Raw genomic sequence first — 22,008 nt, 5'->3', positions numbered from 1 at the left:
GTAAAAACCACCATCAAAACCCAAGCTTGATTCATACTGAGCCATAATGTATAATTTTCTTGTTTTAGGCACAGAGGCTTATGTGCATTAAGACTTATTCAATAATAATTGGACAGACAATGGTTCAATATATGTGAATCCACCCGTAGATTCTAATCCTAGCTTGTCATCATTTGCAAAACGTACTGTAGATCAGGGCTTTTGGCACCTGGCAGGTGGTACGCGAACATCCTGGAAAAGTGGTAGCGGGGGAGGGGAATGAGCTGAACCGATGGCAGCACCGCACAAGCCTGAGCGAGAGATGGCTGGAGCTGCAGGGCTGTCAGGGCTCAGCGAAACCACCAGGATCAAAGCCACTTTCCAACTGATCAGAGCTTCTTCGGGGCTGTCAGGGCTCAGGGGAAGCGCCAGGATCAGCGCCTGGCTCCAGCTGGAGCCCGGCGCTGATCCTGGTGCTTCTGCTAAGCCCTGAAGAAGCACCGATCAGCTAGAATGTTGCAGCATCTCCAGGATCTTGTGATTTACATTCAGATGCTTGGCAACTGATTCATATTTATGATGGTCACAGTGTCCCAGGATCATGTGAAGTGACCAAAACCTACTGCAACCACCCAGCAGATGGGGGGAATAAAAACCAAACACCCCCCACACCACCCCCACTGCCAATACTCAACAGAAATGTTCACAACAATGAAAACCTCGGATAGGAGGAAGAGCGCCGCCGGGTGGGCAGGCAGTTGTCTTGCTCAGCTGTAGCTTGGGGGGCACTTTTTTTCAGGGCCATTGTAACTTTGAACAGTCACTAAGGGAACTGTTGTAAGTCGAGGACTACCTGTACTTTATCACTTTTTTTCTTTTTTGGGGGGGTCAAGTTTTTGACACCTTGCTAGGCGACTGATAGTACTTGGATGTTGCCATATCCTAAAAGTGGTACAATGGGTGAAAAGATTGAAAAGCCCTGCTGTAGATGATGCTGATATCATATCTCACCATAGTTAAGCTTTCATAAAGAAGGTTCAGAACATTACTTAAAGGCGGCCATTGCCTAAGGCAGTGATGGCAAATCTTTTAGAGACCGAGTGCCCAAACTGCAACCCAAAACCCACTTATGCCTTGTCAGGTGCCGGGTGGGTGTGGCCCATTGGGTGGGCATGGCCCATTGGGTGGGCGTGGCTGCGGTGGTAACGGCAGACTGGGTGGGACTAAAAAGTTCAATCAATCAATCAATTCCAACTTTACAAGATTTTTTTTTTTCTGCGAGAAGTTGAAATTGACTGATTGATTTAACTTTTTTTTTTTGCACATGGTTGCATTGGCCTAAAGCGAAAAGGTTTTATAAAACCCAGCTGAAGGCTTAGGACTGGGGCGTACATGCTCACAGAGAGGGCTCTGAGTGCCGCCTCTGGCACCCATGCCATAGGTTCACCACCACTGGCCTAAGGAAACTGGCATTTCAAAAAGCAGGAGGAGAAATCTCTATAAAGATTCTCAGAAACCTTTGACTCTTCTCCCTTTGTCTTCACAGCTTTCTGTGGGTTTTCTGGTTACTATCAATAATGTACAGTACAGTAATATCAAGCCCCACCCAAGAGAGATCATGACATGCATGCAACAAATATCTTCTCAGAGGATATACTGAATTACACTTAAAAATTAGGATGAAGGAATGAAGGATGAAAGAATTAAATTTATCAAGCAAACAGCCTTGGAGGAAGACAGAATGCATCTACCTGGCAACTTGGAATAGGGCATAGGGCACAGAACACACAAGATGTGGCAATAAACAACACTCCTTATCTACTCATTTACGTACATCATTGCCAAGGAAAGGCAATTGTACTTGGCATATGAAACAGAACATGCAGCAAATACCTCCCAAGTAGGTCTAAAAATAAAACAACGCAGCCAAGTAATAGTGTGATGGTCTTTTGTGACAACCAACATATGCTGCCTCTTTATGGATTACTGCCTTGTCGTGGCGAAGGGGCTTGTGTAAGTCAATGAAGCTATAAGCTATGCCGTGCAGGGCCACCCAAGACGGACAGATCATAGCAGAGTTCTGACAAAATGTGATCCACTGGAGAAGGAAATGGCAAACCACTCCAGTATCTTTGCCATGAAAACCCCATGGACCAATGGTTCTCAACCTTTCTAATGCCGCGACCCCATAATACAGTTCCCCATTTTGTAGTGACCCCCAACCACTTATACATCACCGGGTGCCAGGGGCGTGGCCAAAGAAAAGGGGAAAAAATGGCGGACAGCCTTGTTTGGCGACCCCCGTGAAATGGTCGTTCGACCCCAAATGGGGTCCCGACCCACAAGTTGAGAACCACTGCCATGGACAGTACTAAAAGGCAAAGAACGTTGTCCATGGGGTCGCGATGGGTCAGACACGACTTCGCAATTAACAACAACAACAAACATATGCTGACTCTTGAGAATCCCAGCCTTCTGGGGATCTGCTGAAAATTCACCTGCTTTTGTGTTTGTGTGAGGGAAAGGAGAGAAAGGAGACTGAAACTGTGCCCTGAAGCAGTGGTTTCAGGTCTTTGGAGAGGGCAGACAAGGGACAGGAAGGTGAGGGTGGGTCCTGCACCTTAGAAATGTTCCACTGATCACTTAATGATCCTATTCAGCTGGAGTTCTGGAGATACGCAAGCACTTTGTACATATGTACAGACAGACTGAAACCCAATTGGTAACCAGCCAAAATATATTTTTTATAAGATGAGTGCTAAGCTATGTCTGGAAACAGTGACATTTATTCTAGGAGGTGCCTTGTTGTCAAAGCAATAGAAACCTATATATCTGCATCCATATCTATACATGTCTGCATATTTATATATAATCAAAGCTATACAGTTTTAAACTTGAGGAAAAAGAACATATGGTTGTGAAGCAAAAACAGAGCTAATTACATAAAACAGCATCTAAAAATAAATTCATGGCATGGACCCTGATTTTCAGTTCTGGCACATATTTTATTTCCTGATTGCGATTCCATGCTTTGTATTTTAAAACTACAACTCCAAAACAAATCTGATTTGTCAATAAACAAAGTGGGGTCCTTGGTGCTCTCTGAGCTTGGTTGTTTGCTTGCAGACATTTCATTATCCAACCAGGAAAGTTACCTAGTTGGGTAATGATACTTCTGCAAGCAAAGAACCAAGCTCAGAGAGCACCAAGGACTCCACAGTTTAGCCCTGAGCTACAAATATTCTCTCCTATTGGAATAATCAAAATCTTTGTCTTCTAACTGATAATGTGCCATCCCATGATTGTTGACTCTTAGCAACTACATCGATTTTCTCTATCCCTGACTTGGTCTTTCAGATCTTCCACCACCATATTCATTGTTACTGTAACTGAGTCCCTTGTTGCTGGTCATCCTTTTCTCTTTCCTTTCATCTTTCTCACCTTCAGAGCCTTTTCCAGAGAGTTAGCTCTTCACTTAGCTTTGAACTGAATACAACAGAGAAGCTAACTACATAGTAGAAGCTACTATGAAGCTAAAGAATATAATGCTTTTTATTTAGTGCTCTGTAAACTCAACGATTACAGGTAGTCCTTGACTTAAGACACAAGTGAGCCCAAAATTTCTGTCGCTAAGTGAGACAGTTGTTAAGTGAGTTTTGCCAACATTTCACAATCTTTCCTGCCACCGTTGTTAAGTGAATCACTGCAGTTGTTAAGTTAGTAACATGTTTGTTAAATGAATCTGGCTTCTCCACTGACTTTAGCCTGCCAGGTCACAAAAAGGGATCACATGACTCCAGGACATTGCAACCGTCATAAATATGAGTTAGTTGCCAAGCATCTGAATTACGATCACGTGACCATGGGGATGCTGCAATGGTCATAAGTGTGGAAAACGGGTCGTAAGTTATTTTTTTCAGTGCTGTTGTAACTTCAAACAGTCATTATTAAACAAACTGTGGTAAGTCGACTACCTATAGATGACTTGGATGACTTCTTAATGAAAGACCAAGTTGACAAGGATTCAGAAAACTACTATCACCCAGAAATCTTCAGGGTTGCATCATCATCATCATCACACTTTTGAATATCATGCAACAAGAACCACCCTGCTATATTATCTCAAACAAATAGGCATTTTTCCCAATTAATTATTTATAAGCTTGGTTTCATACCTCAAGGGTCTAGTCCACCTTAGGCTGCACAATGTCCAAAACGAGACAAATAACTGTTAAAAGATTTATTTAAAACTATTGTCCTCAATGAAGGATTTAGGGCAGAATAGGTACAAGCAACTTTACTATTTTACAGTAAAGTTTACAGTCACCTCAGTTCCCTCAGAAAACACCTTTCTTCTACTCCCCAAAGCAATTTGGAAGGAAAAGGTCCAAAGAGCAGCCTTAATTCTGAAAAAAGATTTACAAGTCAAGATGAGTGGAATGCAGCCAACATCAGCAAAAACCTGATTGGCTTTGCCAGAAGCATTCCTATATGGTCACTCCAACTGTTTTGTCCACTGTTCTCTGCACCTAAGGAAACAAGATATTCCTAAGTTTAAAGAAACACTCCAGAGAAATTGCTTTTTTGACTTTGAAAGAAGATGGGCAAAAACCTTGTCAAATCTCTTAAGTCAAGAACTCATCCGAAGAACTCTTTGAAGTTCACTGAGATTTAGGGCGCAGATATTATCTGGCAAATCTTTTGTTTTTCAGAAGTTTGGGAGTTTAAGGGACAAAATCCCTTCCCTCTTCCATCAAGGTCCAATTTGCATCCACTTTTGGAGTCTGGCAAAGTTTGCAAGCCAAGCAAAGACTGGCATGATTTCTGAGACTGCAGAAATTGCCCTCTGCTAACCTAAACCTGTGGGCACGGTAGCCAAGCAGTTAAAGACGTTGGGGCTTGTCAACCCGGAAGGTCAGCAGTTCTAGACCTACGTACCACATGATGGAACGAGCTTCCGTTGCTTGCCCCGACTCCTGTCCTACCTAGCAGTTCAAAAGCACATAACTGCAAGTGAATAAGTAGGTACCACTTCAGTGGGAGGGTAACAGCGTTCCTCCCACCTTCAGAGTACAGTCATGCCGGCCACATAATCATGGAAGCATTTTCGGACAATGCTGGCTCTTAAGCTATGAATCAGAGATGACCGCTGCCCCCTAGAGTTGGACACGACTGGCAAGGGAAACTTTTTTTCCCCTTAAATTTAAACTCATTCATTTCCTTTAAAGCAGGGGTCTCCCAACCCCTGGGCCGCAGCATATGCTTACCCTCACGTGCGAAGCTCCATTTGTGCACCCACTGTTTGTGCAGAACCATCCCCTCTCCCCCTGCCACCGGTCCGCAAAGCCAAAAAGTCTGGGGATCACTGCTTTAAAGGCCTATCGTAATAACCCTTCTATTGTTCTTTGACAGAATTTGAGGTTCTAGTAAGCCTAAATGTGGCATTATTTCTGCCACATCACTTTTACCAACATCCCATCAGGAACACAAATGCAAGTTCAAACATATAACTTTCAGAATAAATGCAACCAGATAATACTTAAGATATAGCCAGAATAGCTTGAGAGCCAAAAAAATCCTGGCTGTAGCATCTGATGAGGGGGCTCTGATATGAATATTGAAATCTTTTCCTCCCTACTAAAAAGACTCAGTTTACAGGATGCCAACACCTCCCCTTCAGCAGAGAAGTAAAATTTTAAGAAATGTTGAAGCAAGGGAGGGGGATATCTCTGGTTTTGTGGGGGAGAGGGAAATCTGTGATACGTTTAGTACCTTTCACAGATATAAAACCAGATTACTTTATATAATTTGTTATTACAAGTTGGCTTATTGATAAAAATGTTTGGTATATTATATTTATGAACATAGTTTGTACTCAAGCAATAATTATGGAGTTATTGATTAGAATGTAGTTTTAAAATACTTTTTTAACAGATGTTGGAGATGTGGTTATAAGGAGGCTTCCTATTATCATATTTGGTGGTCATGTAGAGAGATAAAAGCATTTTGGATCAAAATATGGTGGAATATCCAGAGAATTTTTAGAAGGAGGGTAAAATTTACTCCGCAATTATTTTTGTTAGGTTTGTTACAGATTGTGATACAAAGGAGGTTGTATTGATGTTAAACTTGATCACAGCCGCGAGGCTGTTAATTGGATTGGAAGAAGGAATCTTTGCCTACATTGCAGGAATGGTTTTTTAAAGTAGCTTATCTGGCAGAAATGGCAAAGATTTCGGCTTTCTTAAAGCAACAAACGCAAGAGAAGTTTTTTGCTATCTGGGACAAATGGATAAAATTTATACAATTTAGTTTATACAAAAATATTATATAGCTTTTTCATAAGTTTTATTTTTATATATATTATAGATATCAAGCTTAAGCCTATATTCTGCTCTGGGAAGCTCAGGGGGGGGGAAGGGAGGGTTTTTGGGAGGGGTGTGGGGTGGGGGTTTTTTTTATATGTATTGTTTAATTTTTTTTTCTTTTGTATATGTATTGTTCTTGTTTTTTTTTGTAAAATTTATAAAACTTTTAATAAAAAAAAAAAAAAAAAAAAAAAAAAATAAGAAAACAAAATACTTTTTTAACAGAGCAATTTACTGCTGAATCTGACCGAACATAGCGTCTGCTTATTAAGAGAGGTGGACACATAAATGTTAATATTGTAAATGGAAGAAATCATTAACATTGTAGTAGTAAAGAAAAAACAAAAAGACATTCTGGATTTATTCTCCAGGTTATCAGATTCTGAAAGCAGTAATTGTCAGAAAAAAATAAGCACAGGACTAATCAAGGCTCAGAATACATATTTTGCCCCCTAAGGGACTGCTTAATTGTCTTCTTGGCACTCTCTAAGCTTGGTTGTTTTCATGGAGACATTTCATTATCCAACTAGATAATATCATCAATACTACAACAGAGTGGGGTTTGCTAGAAGAGAGTAGAGAGTGGCAATCCACATTCCCCCTTCTAGCACTGATGCTATTACCTAGTTGGATAATTAAATGTTTGCAAGAAAACAACCAACTCAGAGAGTGCCCAGGACTCTGGATATTCAAGTATTTTTTTTTAAAAAAAGAAAACATTTTCATGGCGTATTCATACATATGAAATTTCTTTATATGTGTAAATCATGCAGGCCCCTTCATTTCCTGAACTCCTGCAATTTTTTTAAGCACAAGAATGGGGAACTTGTTACATCTAGCTGTTGCTCAACTACAGCTCCTGGTCCCCGTTGCTGTGGCTGCTGGATGTCGTTGTTCAACAATATCAGGAGGACCAGGCACTCCAGATCTAGTTTAGCAATTCACAGGTTAAATATTTTTAACACTTTCCACGGGTGTTACCTGCACTTTTTAACTGTAAACAGTTATGACAATGGAATTGGTGGGTATTACAAAAGATGACTATTGATGTCTATTTGATTATATTAACAGAATATATTTTACATTATGTTGACATCACATCATTGTTGATGAATTCCCCTAATCTCTTATACTATCTGAGGGTATAAAGGTTATTCTAATCTTTTATGATTTCAGTGTTGTAAATCAGGGCTCTGCCACCATTGTTGCGTTTTCACTATTTCTGTATAGAAAAACTAATGTGAACTTTGGAAAAGATATAAATAAGCAAAGTTGCCTTGTCAGCTTTCTGCCTCATTTCTGGATCTTCATAGGCACAACTTTTTTGAATCTGAAACTCTCTGACCAAGCTAATAACTGGTTTCATAAATATAATTTTATGACACTACCATTGAATTTTCCATATCCCTTGCCATTCTGCAGTAATATACAATTCTGAAAATATTTATTTTGTTCAAAAGACCTCAAATAAAAATTTTTTAAAAAATTGTTCTTTCCACAGTGGCCACTCATGCATTTTTACAGTATTTTCCATAACAGAATAAATTACCATCAAACAGATTGTATATTGATTCATATTCCTTACGTTTTAATAATTTCTCCTTTTAGAAAACTTTGGGTGTTTCGACCTGCTTTGCAGCTGACAATTTTTGATTTTTCTTGTCTTTTCTTGTCCTTTTTTCCCTTTGTAAAATAACACCTGGGCATATCTTTAACCACTTGTCTTGGGAGAAGGGAACTGTAAAACCTCTGGATTTAATAGGCATTCCACATACCATCTGAACTAACAAATGCTATACAAAACAACACAGCAGGCATTAGAAAATGTATTACTCTATCAGTCATGCTGTGACACAGTTTGCAGTACACTGCAGTGTATTTGAACATGTAGCTTTCTTGCTTAAATTTTCTATCCTGACAAATACTTGTTTTTGATGTGTATTTATTGAAAGTGATATGTTGAAGAGAAAGAGCAAAATCCAGTAGAAGGTTCTGCCTAAAAGCAGTATGATAGACTGTCTATATTAATCTGTTAAAAAGGCATTAAAATATAATGGTGAAAACTGTGTGGTTCAGCCTGGCAAACTGGGAATATCCTCACAGCAGATGCTATATAAGCATGCTGCACAATCCTTCTGTTTCTACCATTGTAATTCTGAATGGTTGCTAAACAAATGGTTATAAGTTGAGGACTACCTGTACAATGTTTTTAATTGTCCTAAAGAAAAGAAGATACTGTTCAAGTTGTCTGAACAAGTGGAAGAGAAATACTTCATGGTTCCTGGAGTAAGGGAAGACATCTAGGATCTAAAACAATGGTTCTCAACCTGTGGGCCGGGACCCCATTTGGGGTCGAACGACCATTTCACGGGGGTCGCCAAACAACGCAGTCCGCCATTTTTTTCCCCTTTTCCTTAGCTGTGCTACTCCCTTTTAGTCTATTGGCTTTTGAAAGCCAATAGAATAGACTCTCTTGAATAGAGTCTAATTCTATTGGCTTTCAAAAGCCAATAGGAATTGTCCAGGCTGTCTCTGCCCTGCTGAGCCTGCCAAAAGTCCCATTCTGCAAATGGTGCTGCACCAATTGAGTAGTCCTCAACTTACGACCGGTTGAGTAGTCCTCGACTTACGTCCGGTTGGGGGTCGCGGCATTAAAACGGTTGAGAACCACTGATCTAAAATAAATCTCCACTGACATGCATGCATATGCCTCCATATATAATTACCATTTACAACTATCAGAATTCTAATGTAATATATCACTGATACAAGCCTCATTTCTGAGGACACTCATTTCTATTTTATAAGTTACTTCTAATGGGTAGCTTCAGTGTAGATAGAAAAATCCTTCATTGTCCAATCATCCCAGAAGTTATTTTTTTGCAATTTTATGCTACTACAACTTTAAAGGCTGAGAACTCTTAACAAGCAAAAAGCTTCCTCTTATTGGGGTTAAGTAATACCTGACCTTATAAATATCAGGAATCTAGCAAGATAAAGGGAAGTTTGTACAATGGGTACCACTAGACATTCCTCCCCTATCAAAGGCTTTCAGTTATGTTCAGCTCAGAATAAAGCAAGTCGGGGCACTCAAAGAATAAAGCTTATCACTAATTTAAAGAGGGTGGATGGGAAAATGAAAACACAACATGCTCATTTCATACCCATACAGAAATGGTCGTACCCAAAACACAACTCCCTCAAAACATGAAGGACTCTTGAAATAGGAAAAACCAAATTTTAAACCTACATTAACTTTAGCTAAACTGCTCACTGCTTTGTTTCTTGGTGACACATTTAACTGATGGCACAATAGTGTTATGCCAATAACCTATTTATATAACCTGACAAGTTCTTCTGGGCTGAAGGCCATCACTTTTTTGTCCCAAACCATTCCTTTTAGGAAAAGAAGCACAGCAAGACATAAAGAGATTCCAGCTACAATTTACTTATTCATTGGGTTTATATGTTCCTTCAATCCCTAGATTCTAAGCAGACAACAACAGAACCAATGAAGGAGAATATTCGTAACTGGGAGTTGATCTGGGGGGTCCTTGGTACTCTCTGAACCGTGATGGCGCAGTGGTTAGATTGTAGTATTGCAGGCTAATTCTGCTGACTGCCGACTGCTTGCAATTCGTGCCTCACCGGCTCAAGGTTGACTCAGCCGTCCAGCCTTCCGAGGTCAGTAAAATGAAGACCCAGATTGTTGGTGGCAATAGGCTGACTCTGTAAACCACTTAAGAGAGGGTTGTAAAGCACTGCGAAGTGGCATATAAGTCTAAGTGCTATTGCTATTGCTCTGAGCTTGGTTGTTTTCTTGCAGACATTTCATTACCCAACTAGCTAACATAATCAGGCCTAGTAGGGAGTAGAGTAGCATTGATGATATTACCTGGTTTGGGTAATGAAACATCTAAAAGAAACAACCAAATTCAGAGAGCACCAGGACCCCTCAGAAAACAACAGTGGCACAATAAATAGGTTGGAAATATCCCAAACAATAGGTTTGAAATATCCCAAAAGACCTACATTTCTATTATAGACAAACGCAACACTGCATTTGCCATTCTATATCCCAGGTGCAGCCTTCATCATCTCCTCACTCTTAATTTTTGAAGGCGCTGCTAAGATTAAATCTTAACTGTGTTCCAAAATGACACCAGAAGCATGGCCAACTTTGCTGACAGAACTAAATCTGATGGTAGTTGGGAGAGGAACTCACACAAAATCTAAGACATGGACCCAAGCACATTTTGTTTTTACTGATCCAGAAACAGAGATGGAATCCTCTGTTTTTCCAGGATGCAGAACTGGAAGTAGTCATTTAGGCCAGCCAGTCCACCGTTCTGCTTAGCACAGGAATTCAAATTATAATGAATTTGGGAAGAATGTTCCACTGTGTAGTTAGCTCTTCTCACTGAATCAATATAACCTGTAGAAACACATCAGTGATGTGAAAGTACATTTTGCTGATACGATCTGAAACCCAAATACTTACCAGCCTTGTTTGGTGAAAGAAAAACTAACATCACAAGAACAGGAACAATCATAAGTCCATTTATCATTGTAGATCTAAAAAAAGAGGGAAAAGATTCTTGTTTTAAAAATAAAATCACAACTAAACATATTCTAATGTACCAATTATATTTGATAGTTCTGCACTGTTCAACAAGCGCGAGCACTTTTCCATCCACATTTAATAATCGCTTGAGTAACGTGGTGAGTTTGTAAGAGGCTAGATTCTGCAATGGCAAAAAATACAACCTTATAAGAGCAGCCCAATGTCTACAGAATAATGCATTCACAAGTATGACTCTCAAATTTGAGACTGTGGGCTTTCCAAAGCCATTCAAACAAGCAGTTAATATAAACAGAGGCGTGGATAGACTATTTGTGTGCCTTTAGTTAGTGTTGACTCCTGGGACTGTCTAGCAAGCCTCTGCAGTTTTATTGGCAAAATTTTGAAGGTGGTTGCCATTGCCTTCCTCCTAGGGCTGAGTGAGAGTGACTGGCCCACTCAATCCTACCTACGGTAGCACTAGAAGAGTTTCTAGCCTGGTATCTTAACTATTACACCAAACTGACTCCTATGGACAGGTATAGTGTGTAATATTTGGACTCCAAAGCAGAGGCAGATATTTTGACCAATACAAAAAAAAATATATATATATAAAAATCCAAAGCCAGACCTAAAGTATTGTATTCAATATCAAAGGAGGAGAGATCTTAACCAACAGAAATATTATTGTTCAAAGGCTGTTGCTAACACTAATCTTACAGGTGTGAGTTCTGCATGTTTCTTACCAGACCAGTGGTTCTCAACCTGTGGGTCGGGACCCCATTTGGGGTCGAACGACCATTTCACGGGGGTCGCCAAACAACGCAGTCTGCCATTTTCTTTTCCCCTTTTCCTTAGCTGTGCTACTCCCTTTTATTCTATTGGCTTTTGAAAGCCAATAGAATAGACTCTCTTGAATGGAGTCTAATTCTATTGGCTTTCAAAAGCCAATAGGAATTGTCCAGGCTGTCTCTGCCCTGCTGAGCCCGCCAAAAGTCCCATTCTGCAAACGGTGCTGCACCAGTTGAGTAGTCCTCGACTTACGACCAGTTGAGTAGTCCTCAGCTTACGACCGGTTGGGGGTCGTGGCATTAAAAAGGTTGAGAACCACTGTACCAGACTAACTTTATCTTTAGAAAATCACACACCAGCAAACAAAACTGTGAGTACTAGATGGGGAAGGGACAAAAGGAAGGGAAAACCACATTACCAAATTCCAAGTGTGCAATAGGAGATTTAGTTCATGGATGCTTTGGGCTACATGTACTCAAGCTAATTATACGGCATTTGAATATTTTGCTGAAATGCTACATATATGATTATCGGTATAAAACAAAATGTACGCTATCTAACGGTAGCCTTTATGCACCCAGCAAAATACAAACCAGGTCTTGAGTGCTAGACCTTGCAGGAGCAAAAGCAAAAGGAAAGAACAATTTGCAGCCTTAGCCTGCCAAAAACACAGATTTTGTATCAGGAAACCTATCAGGAAACTATCCTATTGATCAAGACAAGCTGTTTAAATGATACCCTTAGGGAGGCAAATGTCAAGCACTTCTTGATATATAATGCTTAAGAAGAAATAGAGCCCAGCTCGCTACTACACTAAATTGTCTAGCATAAGCCAACAAACTGTTTAGGCAGTTGAAGTCCTGCCAAGATACTTTTGGAAGGGATGTTAATATTTTTTGCGGCTGCCATTTTGCTCAGAGAATGTAGGATATGCTGCTGGCCTGTATATTCTAGCAAGTCAGAAATAGACCTTAACAGAAAGCCTGTTAATTTTGAAAACACACATCAACTCCACAAACAGATGCCAAGAACGTTAGCCAAGAAGTCAAGTTTCACTGCTGCCTTTCACCTAGATAAACATGAAACAACCGAAGGATGATTATTAAGCAAAAAAAAAAAAAAAAAAAAAAGATCATCAAAGCCCAGAAAACACAACCCTCTGGGTCACTGAAAACTGAGCCATCTTGTGAGGGGAAGAAGATGACTTAGGGAGCAGTGGAATGAAGAAATGGCTTGAATCCAAGACATGCTTTATCGACCTTGGGTTGGCAAGTCTCATTTGCTGGATAGATGCACTGAGACATTCTGGAAGGATAATACATTGGGGTTTCAATGTGCTTAAGAATGTAGTGTTTCTTCCTTAAATTCCACAAGAATCTCCCGCCAAGTTCTCCAATGTTTTTAGCACACCTTGGAGGTTTGGAGGCTTCTATGGCCACAGAAGGAATACTGTCAGACTGCCTATGACTCCCAAGCTATTCCTTATAGGGCAATTCTGTCCTATTTTGTTTTCCACTTCATGTTATATTTTCCTCTAACCCAGAGGTCCCCAATCTTTTGGGCACCAGGGACTGGTTACGTGGAGAGGTTTTTCTGCAGACCAGAGGGGGCGTGGTTATGTGTACTGTCTGTGAATGGGGCTTTCCTTGTTTATGCGGACCAGTTGCTGGCATGCTGCGGCCTAGTACTGGTCCACGGACCGGGGGTTGGGGACCCCTGTTCTAACCTGTATGCCAACAGCATTATCTAAACCACTATCAACATAATTACCATATATAACTCCTAAAGTTGTTGAAAGAACATTACTACCCGGTTAAGATAACCCAAAGTAGATGCTAAACTGCACCGTGTGGAAGTTTTTAAGAAGAGACTGGACAACCATTTGTCTGAAATGGTATAGTGTTCCCTGCCTGAGCAGGGGGTTGGACTAGAAGACCTCCAAGGTCCCTTCCAACTCTATTATTATTGTTGTTATTGTTATTAACCACTCACACAATCTTGGTTTTATTATGTGGATTAATTGTTTTAATTGATTTTTATATTTGATTTTAAGGGTTGGTTTTGTTATATGCCACCCAGAGTCACCTTGTGTGAGATGGACAGCAATGTACATTTGATAAAATAAGCTGACAATGTATTGAAATGTTATGTACCCAACATGTCCTTTTGGAGGAAAAAAAAGAATAGTATCTACACAGATCTAACATCACCATTATCATCATCTCCCCTCAGCAAAACTTACAGATCATCTACAGCATCACCCGAAATGCTAATATCCAGGGTTTTTTTCTGTGTATATTTCCTCTAGTGTTTTAAATTCTAGTACAATTCTTAACTCAATTGAAGAATAACAATAACAACAATGACAATAATAGTTGCATCAGGAAGAGATGCTGGGCCTAGCATTTTGGTCATGACTAGAAGGCACTTATGAGCTAAACATACCCATTGTTGTGTTGTTAAGGAGCAGTGGTCTCCAAATACCCATGCTCCACAATACATCACTACTAGATACAATTTTGATTAAATTTATGTAGAATTACTAATCCACTATTCTTTCAATATTTGTATTTTTTTGTATGCAGTTTTTTTTGCAAAGGCAATATTTCCTAGATTAAATTTAATTGCTATTAATTGCTGTATTACCTATTAATTGCTCTTTTATCTACATTAGAAAGGCAATCCAGACAGCCCAGTAAGCAAGCCACACTACTTTTGCCAAACAGAACACCATTTTTTTAAATAAAAAATGGCGTTGTTTACTTGTTTTAGTGGGTCATATAATTACACTAAGCAAATGCAAAGGTTCTAGAGCTATCCAAACATTTTTAACACTTTACAGACTAGTCAAATGAATTTTAATATAAACTGTTATGGATTAAAAGTGTCCTTGATCTGAACTTTCTGAGTTTCCTGTAAAGCTGTCCATTTATTTTGCATTGCTAATGACATCTATACTGGATACAGCCAGACCATTAGGCAATGCAAAATCTAGCCCACAAAAGGCTATGTCATCTTTAAGGTGCCACTAGGCTTTTTGCTCCCTTTTACAGCACTGCTAATCAGACCTTTTGCAATGATGAGCAAGAACAGTATGAAATTGCTGCTCTCAAAAGCCCTTTGCAAATGGCTACAGAATAACTTCCGTAGATGGACTTACCAGAGAGAAAATATCCACATAACATTCATCTGCTTCATCGTTTATCACTGAGAATAATCAAAATGTACAGCTTATTATTATAAAAACCCATTCTGCATATTTAAGATGAAGCAATTAACATTCATTTAACACTGTCTTTAAAAAGTGATATGAGTTAATGCTTGTTCTAAAAAACAAACCCTCTGTGTATTTTGTTTTTCATTCCATGTATGACATGAATCACAATGTCATACGAATGAAGATTTTTTTTTTAAAAAAAATAAGTGATTACTAAAATGTGAAGCAAGACTTTTGTTTAATTATATTGTCTTTTTGCAAAATATGAGATATATTGACAGAATCCATTACTCTAAAGATATTGCTGTTACAAGACAATGAATGAATTATCCCCTTAATAATTATGCTTAATACATCATTATTTAAAATATAATACTTAATAAACATAAGAACACTAGATGATGCCTGTATCTTTGATTTTAAGGGCTGCTGGTCTATTCACTAAGTCTGTGGAAGAGAACCTCTCCCCAGAAAAATCTTACAGGCTTCTGAAATGTTCTCATGTTACAAATCACTTGTCTGCCATGGTTCAAGACCCCTGCATGCTTGTGAGTTTATGGGTAACTATAGATAGTCAAAAAAGCTAACTGACACTTACCCCAAGAATGTACACAGGCATAGGTAACTTGCAATATTTAAGCCAACATTGTGAGTACATTAGCTAGAGCATTCCTCAATCTGGTGCCTTTACTACCTTGGGACCTTGGGATGGTCACAGCTGTGACCCAACATGTCAAGACAACACCAGGTCAGGGAAAGCTATTTTAGTGCAACAAAGGAAATGTCACAACAATGCATTCCTGCCTTACGAGGACAGAAAGGAGATGAGGACAGAAAGGAGATGCTTCCTTGGACAAAGGAGCAGGAAAATTTGATAGTTTCTAATCAATTCTATTTCCAGATAGGCTTCAGTTCAATTCTGGCAAGGCTGTAATAGGAAAGTACAATACAACTGGATACTCAGGAAAACCAACTGAAGAGGAGGAAACAAAAATTTAGATGTTTCTCCCTTTTTTTTTCCACTGGATTTATGGAACAGAGATGGGGAAGGAGTACCTTTAACTCCAGATTCTTCCCCAAACTGTTGGAAGGACATATTTAACTCTACAGAAGTTTGTACCATTATGTTAATTATAACTCTCTTAATGTTTTTACAAGAGCCCTTAATTTCATGCACAACTCGTGCTTCTTAAAATCTATGGGGCCAGAATTCTTTACACTTTCCAATAGAAGAAGACACGCATAGCAATAGAAGTAGCCCGCTTGGAAAAGAGCAAATGAGTTCTTCTGCAATCAATATTAGCATTATCAGTACTGTATTGTGCGAAGAATTTAACATGCTGCTTTTATGAAAGATGAGCTAATGCTTCTTGGTCTTCCTCCCTCTGTGTGAACAATTTAGACACATCAATAATTTGTTAAGCCAAGCACTTGCACATGATGGAATGCAGACATTCATGGCTTGGGTGCTAATGGGTGGGGATTATTTAAGCCAAGAAATCGTGGGTTGAAGATATGCCCCAGATGTTTTCTTCTTGGCCAAGGGAGCATTTCAAGGCTTAGCCGTTCATATTTCCAATGCTTGCAGGCTGTAACGCAACAGACAAACTTAAACTATACATATTCTTGCAGGCTGTAACAAGGGCAAGGCAACCTTTCTACTGACAAGAGCCAGTCCTTATCAGGTGCCTCGACATCCTTTAACCTGAGACACTGTGGCGGAATAGCTTCTCCATAAATGAAGGACATGCTATTTTAGCCAGCAGATTATTTAAAATGTGTTAACAATATGTTGCATTCACACTTACAGAAGGACTGCTGCCATAAATAAAAACCTGAGCAATTCTAGCCAGTAGAATTTCTACACACATACAAACACTCGTTCTAAGAAGTTACCAGTTACAGTTTTTGCACCCTGAGCGATTAGGAGACATTATAGTATTATAAGCACAATCTTCTCGCCGTCAAAAGAGAAAAAAAATAGTTACACAGAGTGCAACACAGCACAAGTCGCAGCACCTAGGGATTCTGGCTGATGTTGGAAAGAAGAAAACCAGAATCACAGCGAGTTAGAACTTAGATAGGACCCTACTAAGAAGTTCCTAGGTACAACTTATACTGGAAAGTTGAAGGAGTGACAAGCCTATGCTGTACTTTGGCCCAAAAGCATACCTAGATATATTACGTAGTCATTAGGAGTTGAGCTCAACTTGAAGACGCCTTGAGTTGATGCATGCACTTGCCAACTCCACCCTTTCTTTCCAGTTTCCCCAATGCCATCCCACGGGGAAAGCTGATAGAATTTGCTTACACTTCAGCTGAGAAGTTTTACCTTATTGCTAAAGGCGGGGAGGGAAGGGGGGGGATGGATAATTTGCAGTGTGACTCAGATACACAGCTGTTCATTAAATATGTTCACCACAAAATACAAATCTGTGCAGGGAAAGACAGTATAATGTCTTGGGAGACAACAAGCGAGCTAATTGTAGAAGAATAGTAAAGGGAGGAGGGAAGCCAGTTTAAAAAGGTTGCAGCATATCCCCAGAGAGTAGGCCATCTGCAAATATGATAGACTAAGCCAAGAACACATTTAGAAACCTAAATGCTGCAATGCAGCCTGTGTGTGCTACTTCGCTCTTCCCCGGCACCTGAAAATAGAGTGTTCTTTTTTTGGTTTATTTGCTAAGAAAACTCTTTTTTGGTGTATCTTATTTTTGTCTCTATTGGGAAAAACAAAAGGCCCTGGGACAGAGAGGAGGAACGTTCTATCTAAAAGGCACATTCTCCCTCTAAGGGGCATTTCATTATTTACTCTTGAAAGTCTTTCACGGGAACAGCTTCCCTTAAAATTCATGACACTTTATATGTAATCTCTAGGGAGCCCTAATGTTGTAACTTCTGCCACATGACAAGATTAAACAGCAAGTTTAATCATTCTTCTCCTGTAACTTTCCTGTCACAACAAGCTTTTGAGGCACAGTGGAGTGCTGGAAAAGAGCAGCCACGAATGCTACTTTCTAGAATACAGGAAAGGCTGCTCTGGGATCACAACACAAATGGGCCTGCTTGACAGGTTAAGTATGAAATGTTTATTTGGCCAGTGACTGAATAAAATGGAACACATATAATCTAATTACAGCAGAGAGAGAGAGGAGAAAACCAACGAAGCATCCACATTACCATACGATAAATGAACCAAGTATGAGGATATCCTCATATCCCCCCCTTAAGGGGGATAGCAGTTTTCTTGCCTGATGAGAGACAACTGCCAAGAGGTTCCCCAGGATAATTCAGCGCATGTAGCAAGAAATGGAAGATGAGTCTTCCTCAAATATCATTGTAAAAGGAGCAGTGCGTCAACATGAACCACCAATGTCAGGAGAGGTTTCATAGGGGATTTGCTGAATGTACTGTATACAATCACAGAGGGTGTACTATTATATCTTGCTCTGAAGAAGAACCTTTGCTGGGTTGGAATGATGAGTGAGTTGATGTAGTTGACTGGTTTTAACCTTACATGGTTAAAACCAAGTTTGGACAGAATTTGGAATGAATCCTCTTTCATTCTGGGCTTCAATGACTAAACGTCTTTCTTTAATAGATCTCCTATAGCCTGAGTGAAATCCAGGGAGAGGCCATATTGCAGAAGTTTTTAAGGTACTGCTTGAATCCAAGAGAACTCAAACTAATCTGAAAGAAGAGGTGGAATCAGCTCAGCTGGTAAATAATGGCATTTAAGTCAGTAATTAAAGGTTAATAACCATGCTGTCATGTCAACCCTTGTCTGACCAACTTCTTGTCTCAGAATTACATTAGATATACATTTTGGAGCACACTAAATGTAAGAGATTTACTGAATGAATGCTGCCCAACAAACACAACCCAGCCACATGCATTTTGATAGCTGTCTCTTTTCTCACAGTCGCCCAGCAACCTTTGTTGACACTGGTCAACCAGCATTTCTTTTTGATGTTTGTTGACTACAATGCCAAAAAATTCTTCAGTAAACTTGTCAGGTATGGGATAATGCACAGGGCACAAGGTTAAATCCCTTGTTTTGAAAAAGAACCTGGGAATGAAAAACCAAGGAGAAGGAGTAGAGACACTGTAGGAGGAGAAACTCTATATTATGTTTTGCTCTTTGGGTATCTCATTTTCCCAGAAGAAAAGTGACTGCTCAATTGTAAGCTTGGAATTTGTCCACATGGCAGCACTGAACTGAACTACAGCTATGCTACATAATGGATACAAGATTGTGGTTACAGCAATTGTGGATTGTGGCTCCTTATGTACAATTAACTTTTTTGGTTTGAATGCTGACAAATGAAAACGTGGGTGAGAATGTTGTATATGAAGAACCATCATTCTAAGAACTATGTGGAAGCAAATAAAAATGAGAAGTTCCGATATGAGATACTAAGCAGGATAGGTACTATTAGGAAACAAAAGTAGTCATAGGTGAAGTTGGGATCAAAGTTCTCTAAAAGTCCAGCCAATTCTATATAGAAGTATTATATCTGCAAAAATATCAATTTCTCATTCCTGATCTGTATGCAATAAAGCACATTTTTGCACAGGTTAAACCCAAGCAAAGAAGCCACTGTAATAATGCCAAAATTTCACCTATGTTTTTTTCTATAAAGCAGGGCTTTTCAACCGGTGGTAAGTGTACCACTAGTGGTACACAACTACCTGGCTGGTGGTATGCGGCGTCGCCTTCCTCCCCCCCACCGCCCCCCTGCGGCATCGCTTTCCTCCCCCCTCCTTCACAGCTCACTTGCTTGTTGAAATTGAAAACAAGCTGCTTGGCGACGGCCTTCAGGAACCCTACTGAGGGCGTGCAAAGAGCACAGATGCGGAGCGAGGCCCCACCCTCCCCAGAGACTACTTGTGCAGGATCCGTGTCACCCTTCCCCCCCTCTTCTTACTTCAGAAGTAAGTGCGAGCCTGAAGGGAACAAATCCATCCACTCGCAGGTAGGTGTTTGAGACCTCTCACGTCGCGGCCCTGAACGCCCTCACAACCGCCCTTCCTTCTTTTCCCCCTTCTCTCTCTCTTTCTCTGTTGCGGCCTCACTCTCTTCCATTTTCTTTTCCTCTTCACCCCCGTGAGCTTGCAATACCCCTCACAGCCCTCACGTTGCTTCCCGGGGCTCGAGTCTTTCCCCCCTCTCCTCTTCCCGAGGTGCCCAGCTTTATGGAGGAGAAAGCAAAGCGGCCAGACAGTGTGCGCCCTCCTGGAGGACTCATCTCACAGCAGCAGGTGGGAATCGAGGCCCATGTTTGTTTTGCTGATGCTGATGAGAATGGTGACTCGGGGGCCAGCTGTGGGTGTGGGGGGGGGTCTGCTTCCTTGATCCAGTCTCCTGAGCTCAGCTCTCCGCACCCCACTCCCGATACCGACCGAACTGGCCACAATGGTATGCATACTCAGTAGTCACCTCTCAAGTGCCATCCCCCGCCTGGCACTCATTGGCCACTGAGCGCTGCCTGTCGGGTGTAGCGCGGTCTCATTGGGCTGCGGTGGCTCGAGGCGATTGCTGGCACCTCGTTGGCTCAAGCCACCTGCCCATGATAGGCATCTGATGGTGACTCGGGAGACAGCCATGGGCAGAGGAGGCTGCTTCCTTGCTCTGGGCTCGCTGAGCTCTGCTCCCAATACCGATCGAACATTCCAACGCCCGCACACTGGGAAACCGATCCAGGCACCACAGCAGAAGCCGCAAGCTGTGGGGGATTCCTGCCCTTGCCAGCACAGCCGGCTACAAAGGAGCACCAGCCAGCTGCTTCAACCAAGCGCCGGCGGCGACCTTGGGATGCCTGGCCAATCAGTGATGTTGCTGTGCCGTGTTCCATGACGCCAGGGAATCCTTGCCGCCACTGGAGCTGGCCACAACAGACCGCTGGCCAGCTGCTCTAACTAGGCGCCGGCGGGCAGTCCTGGGGTGTGCCAGAGTGCCACATGCCGCCTGATAGGCTGCCGTCAGCTGTTCCTCCTGCGTGGCTTTTCCGGTGGCCTGCTGCATGCTTCGGCAGCCGGCTCCGTGGGCCCCGCCTCATAGGAATGTCGAGCCCATGGCGCTTGACAGCCACAATGGTGCATACTCAGTAGTCACCCCTCAAGCACCACCCCCTGGCCAGCACTCATTGGACACTATGCGCTGCTTGTTGGGTGCAGCGCGGTCTCATCGGGCCGCAGTGGCGGCGGATCGAGGCGATTGCCGGCATCTCTGCTCAGGCCGGCCACCCGTCAGAATCTACATCCCACGATTGATTGGCTTCCTCATCGTGTTCCCCACAGAAAGGGCATGGCTCTTCATGCAGGCTTGCCCCCTCGCAGCGCTCCTGATTGGCCCTGCGCCCGGGTGCCCCACCTCCTGAGAATTGCGGCCAGGAAGTCCCTTTCCTGGGGAGCTGTGCGATTCCAGCACTACCATAGGCCCCGCTGGCCGGGAAGGCATGCCGGAGTCCCAGCTGCCGGGAAGGCGATCGGTTCACTCCTCTCCCATCGCCTGCTCTGCCTGGCTCGAGCCAGGCTGGAGCAGCGTTGGTACTTCCAAAGGTGGCCGTTTCAAGGTCATACAGGCAGCCCTCGGCCGCTCTCCTCCCCTCCGCACCTCCAAATAGATCCCCAATCGGAGAGAGGGGGGGGGGAAGAGAAAGAGAAAGAGAAAGAGGGGAAGAAAGAGGGAGAGAGAAATAGAGAGGAAAAGGGAGAAAGAGGGAAAGAGAAAGAAAGAGAGAGATGGAGAGGGAGAGGGAGAGAGAAAGAGAGAGAGAAAAAGAAGAGAGGAAGGGAGAAAGAAAGGGAGAGAGAGAAATAGAGAGGGAGAGAAAGAAAGAGGGAGAGAGGGAGAGAGAAAGAAAGAGAGATGGAGAGGGAGAGGGAGAGGGAGAGAGAAAGAGAGAGAAAAAGAGGAAAGGAAGGGAGAAAGAGAGAAAGGGAGAGAGAGAAATAGAGAGGGAGAGAAAGAAAGAGAAAGAAAGAGGGAGAGAGGGAGAGAGAAAGAAAGGGAGAGAGAAATAGAGGGAGAGAGAGAGAAAGAGGGAGAGAGAGATTAAATTAGTAACATGGTTGTTAAGTGAATCTGG

The 22,008-nt window shown here is 41.6% G+C and overlaps 1 protein-coding gene and 1 long non-coding RNA gene across 3 annotated transcripts in view; one reads left to right on the top strand and one right to left on the bottom strand.

Moving 5' to 3' along the window:
- LOC120304603 overlaps positions 1 to 22,008 on the top strand; it is a 109,413-nt gene that overhangs the window by 9,873 nt on the left and 77,532 nt on the right. The gene's annotated exons all lie outside the window — the stretch shown is intronic.
- The window catches only part of ACVR1 (activin A receptor type 1), a 91,842-nt gene that overhangs the window by 32,330 nt on the left and 37,504 nt on the right, over positions 1 to 22,008 (bottom strand). For both annotated transcript variants that reach the window (XM_039335382.1, XM_039335384.1), the window contains one exon: positions 10,849 to 10,922. In XM_039335382.1, coding sequence (XP_039191316.1) covers positions 10,849 to 10,922 — 74 coding nt within the window. The remainder of the gene's footprint in view (positions 1 to 10,848; positions 10,923 to 22,008) is intronic.

This window comes from Crotalus tigris, unplaced genomic scaffold (assembly GCF_016545835.1).
Source record: "Crotalus tigris isolate CLP2741 ecotype Arizona unplaced genomic scaffold, ASM1654583v1 scf7180000017641.3106099, whole genome shotgun sequence".
Lineage (NCBI taxonomy): Eukaryota > Metazoa > Chordata > Lepidosauria > Squamata > Viperidae > Crotalus > Crotalus tigris.
This window is presented reverse-complemented; position numbering and strand designations above follow the sequence as displayed.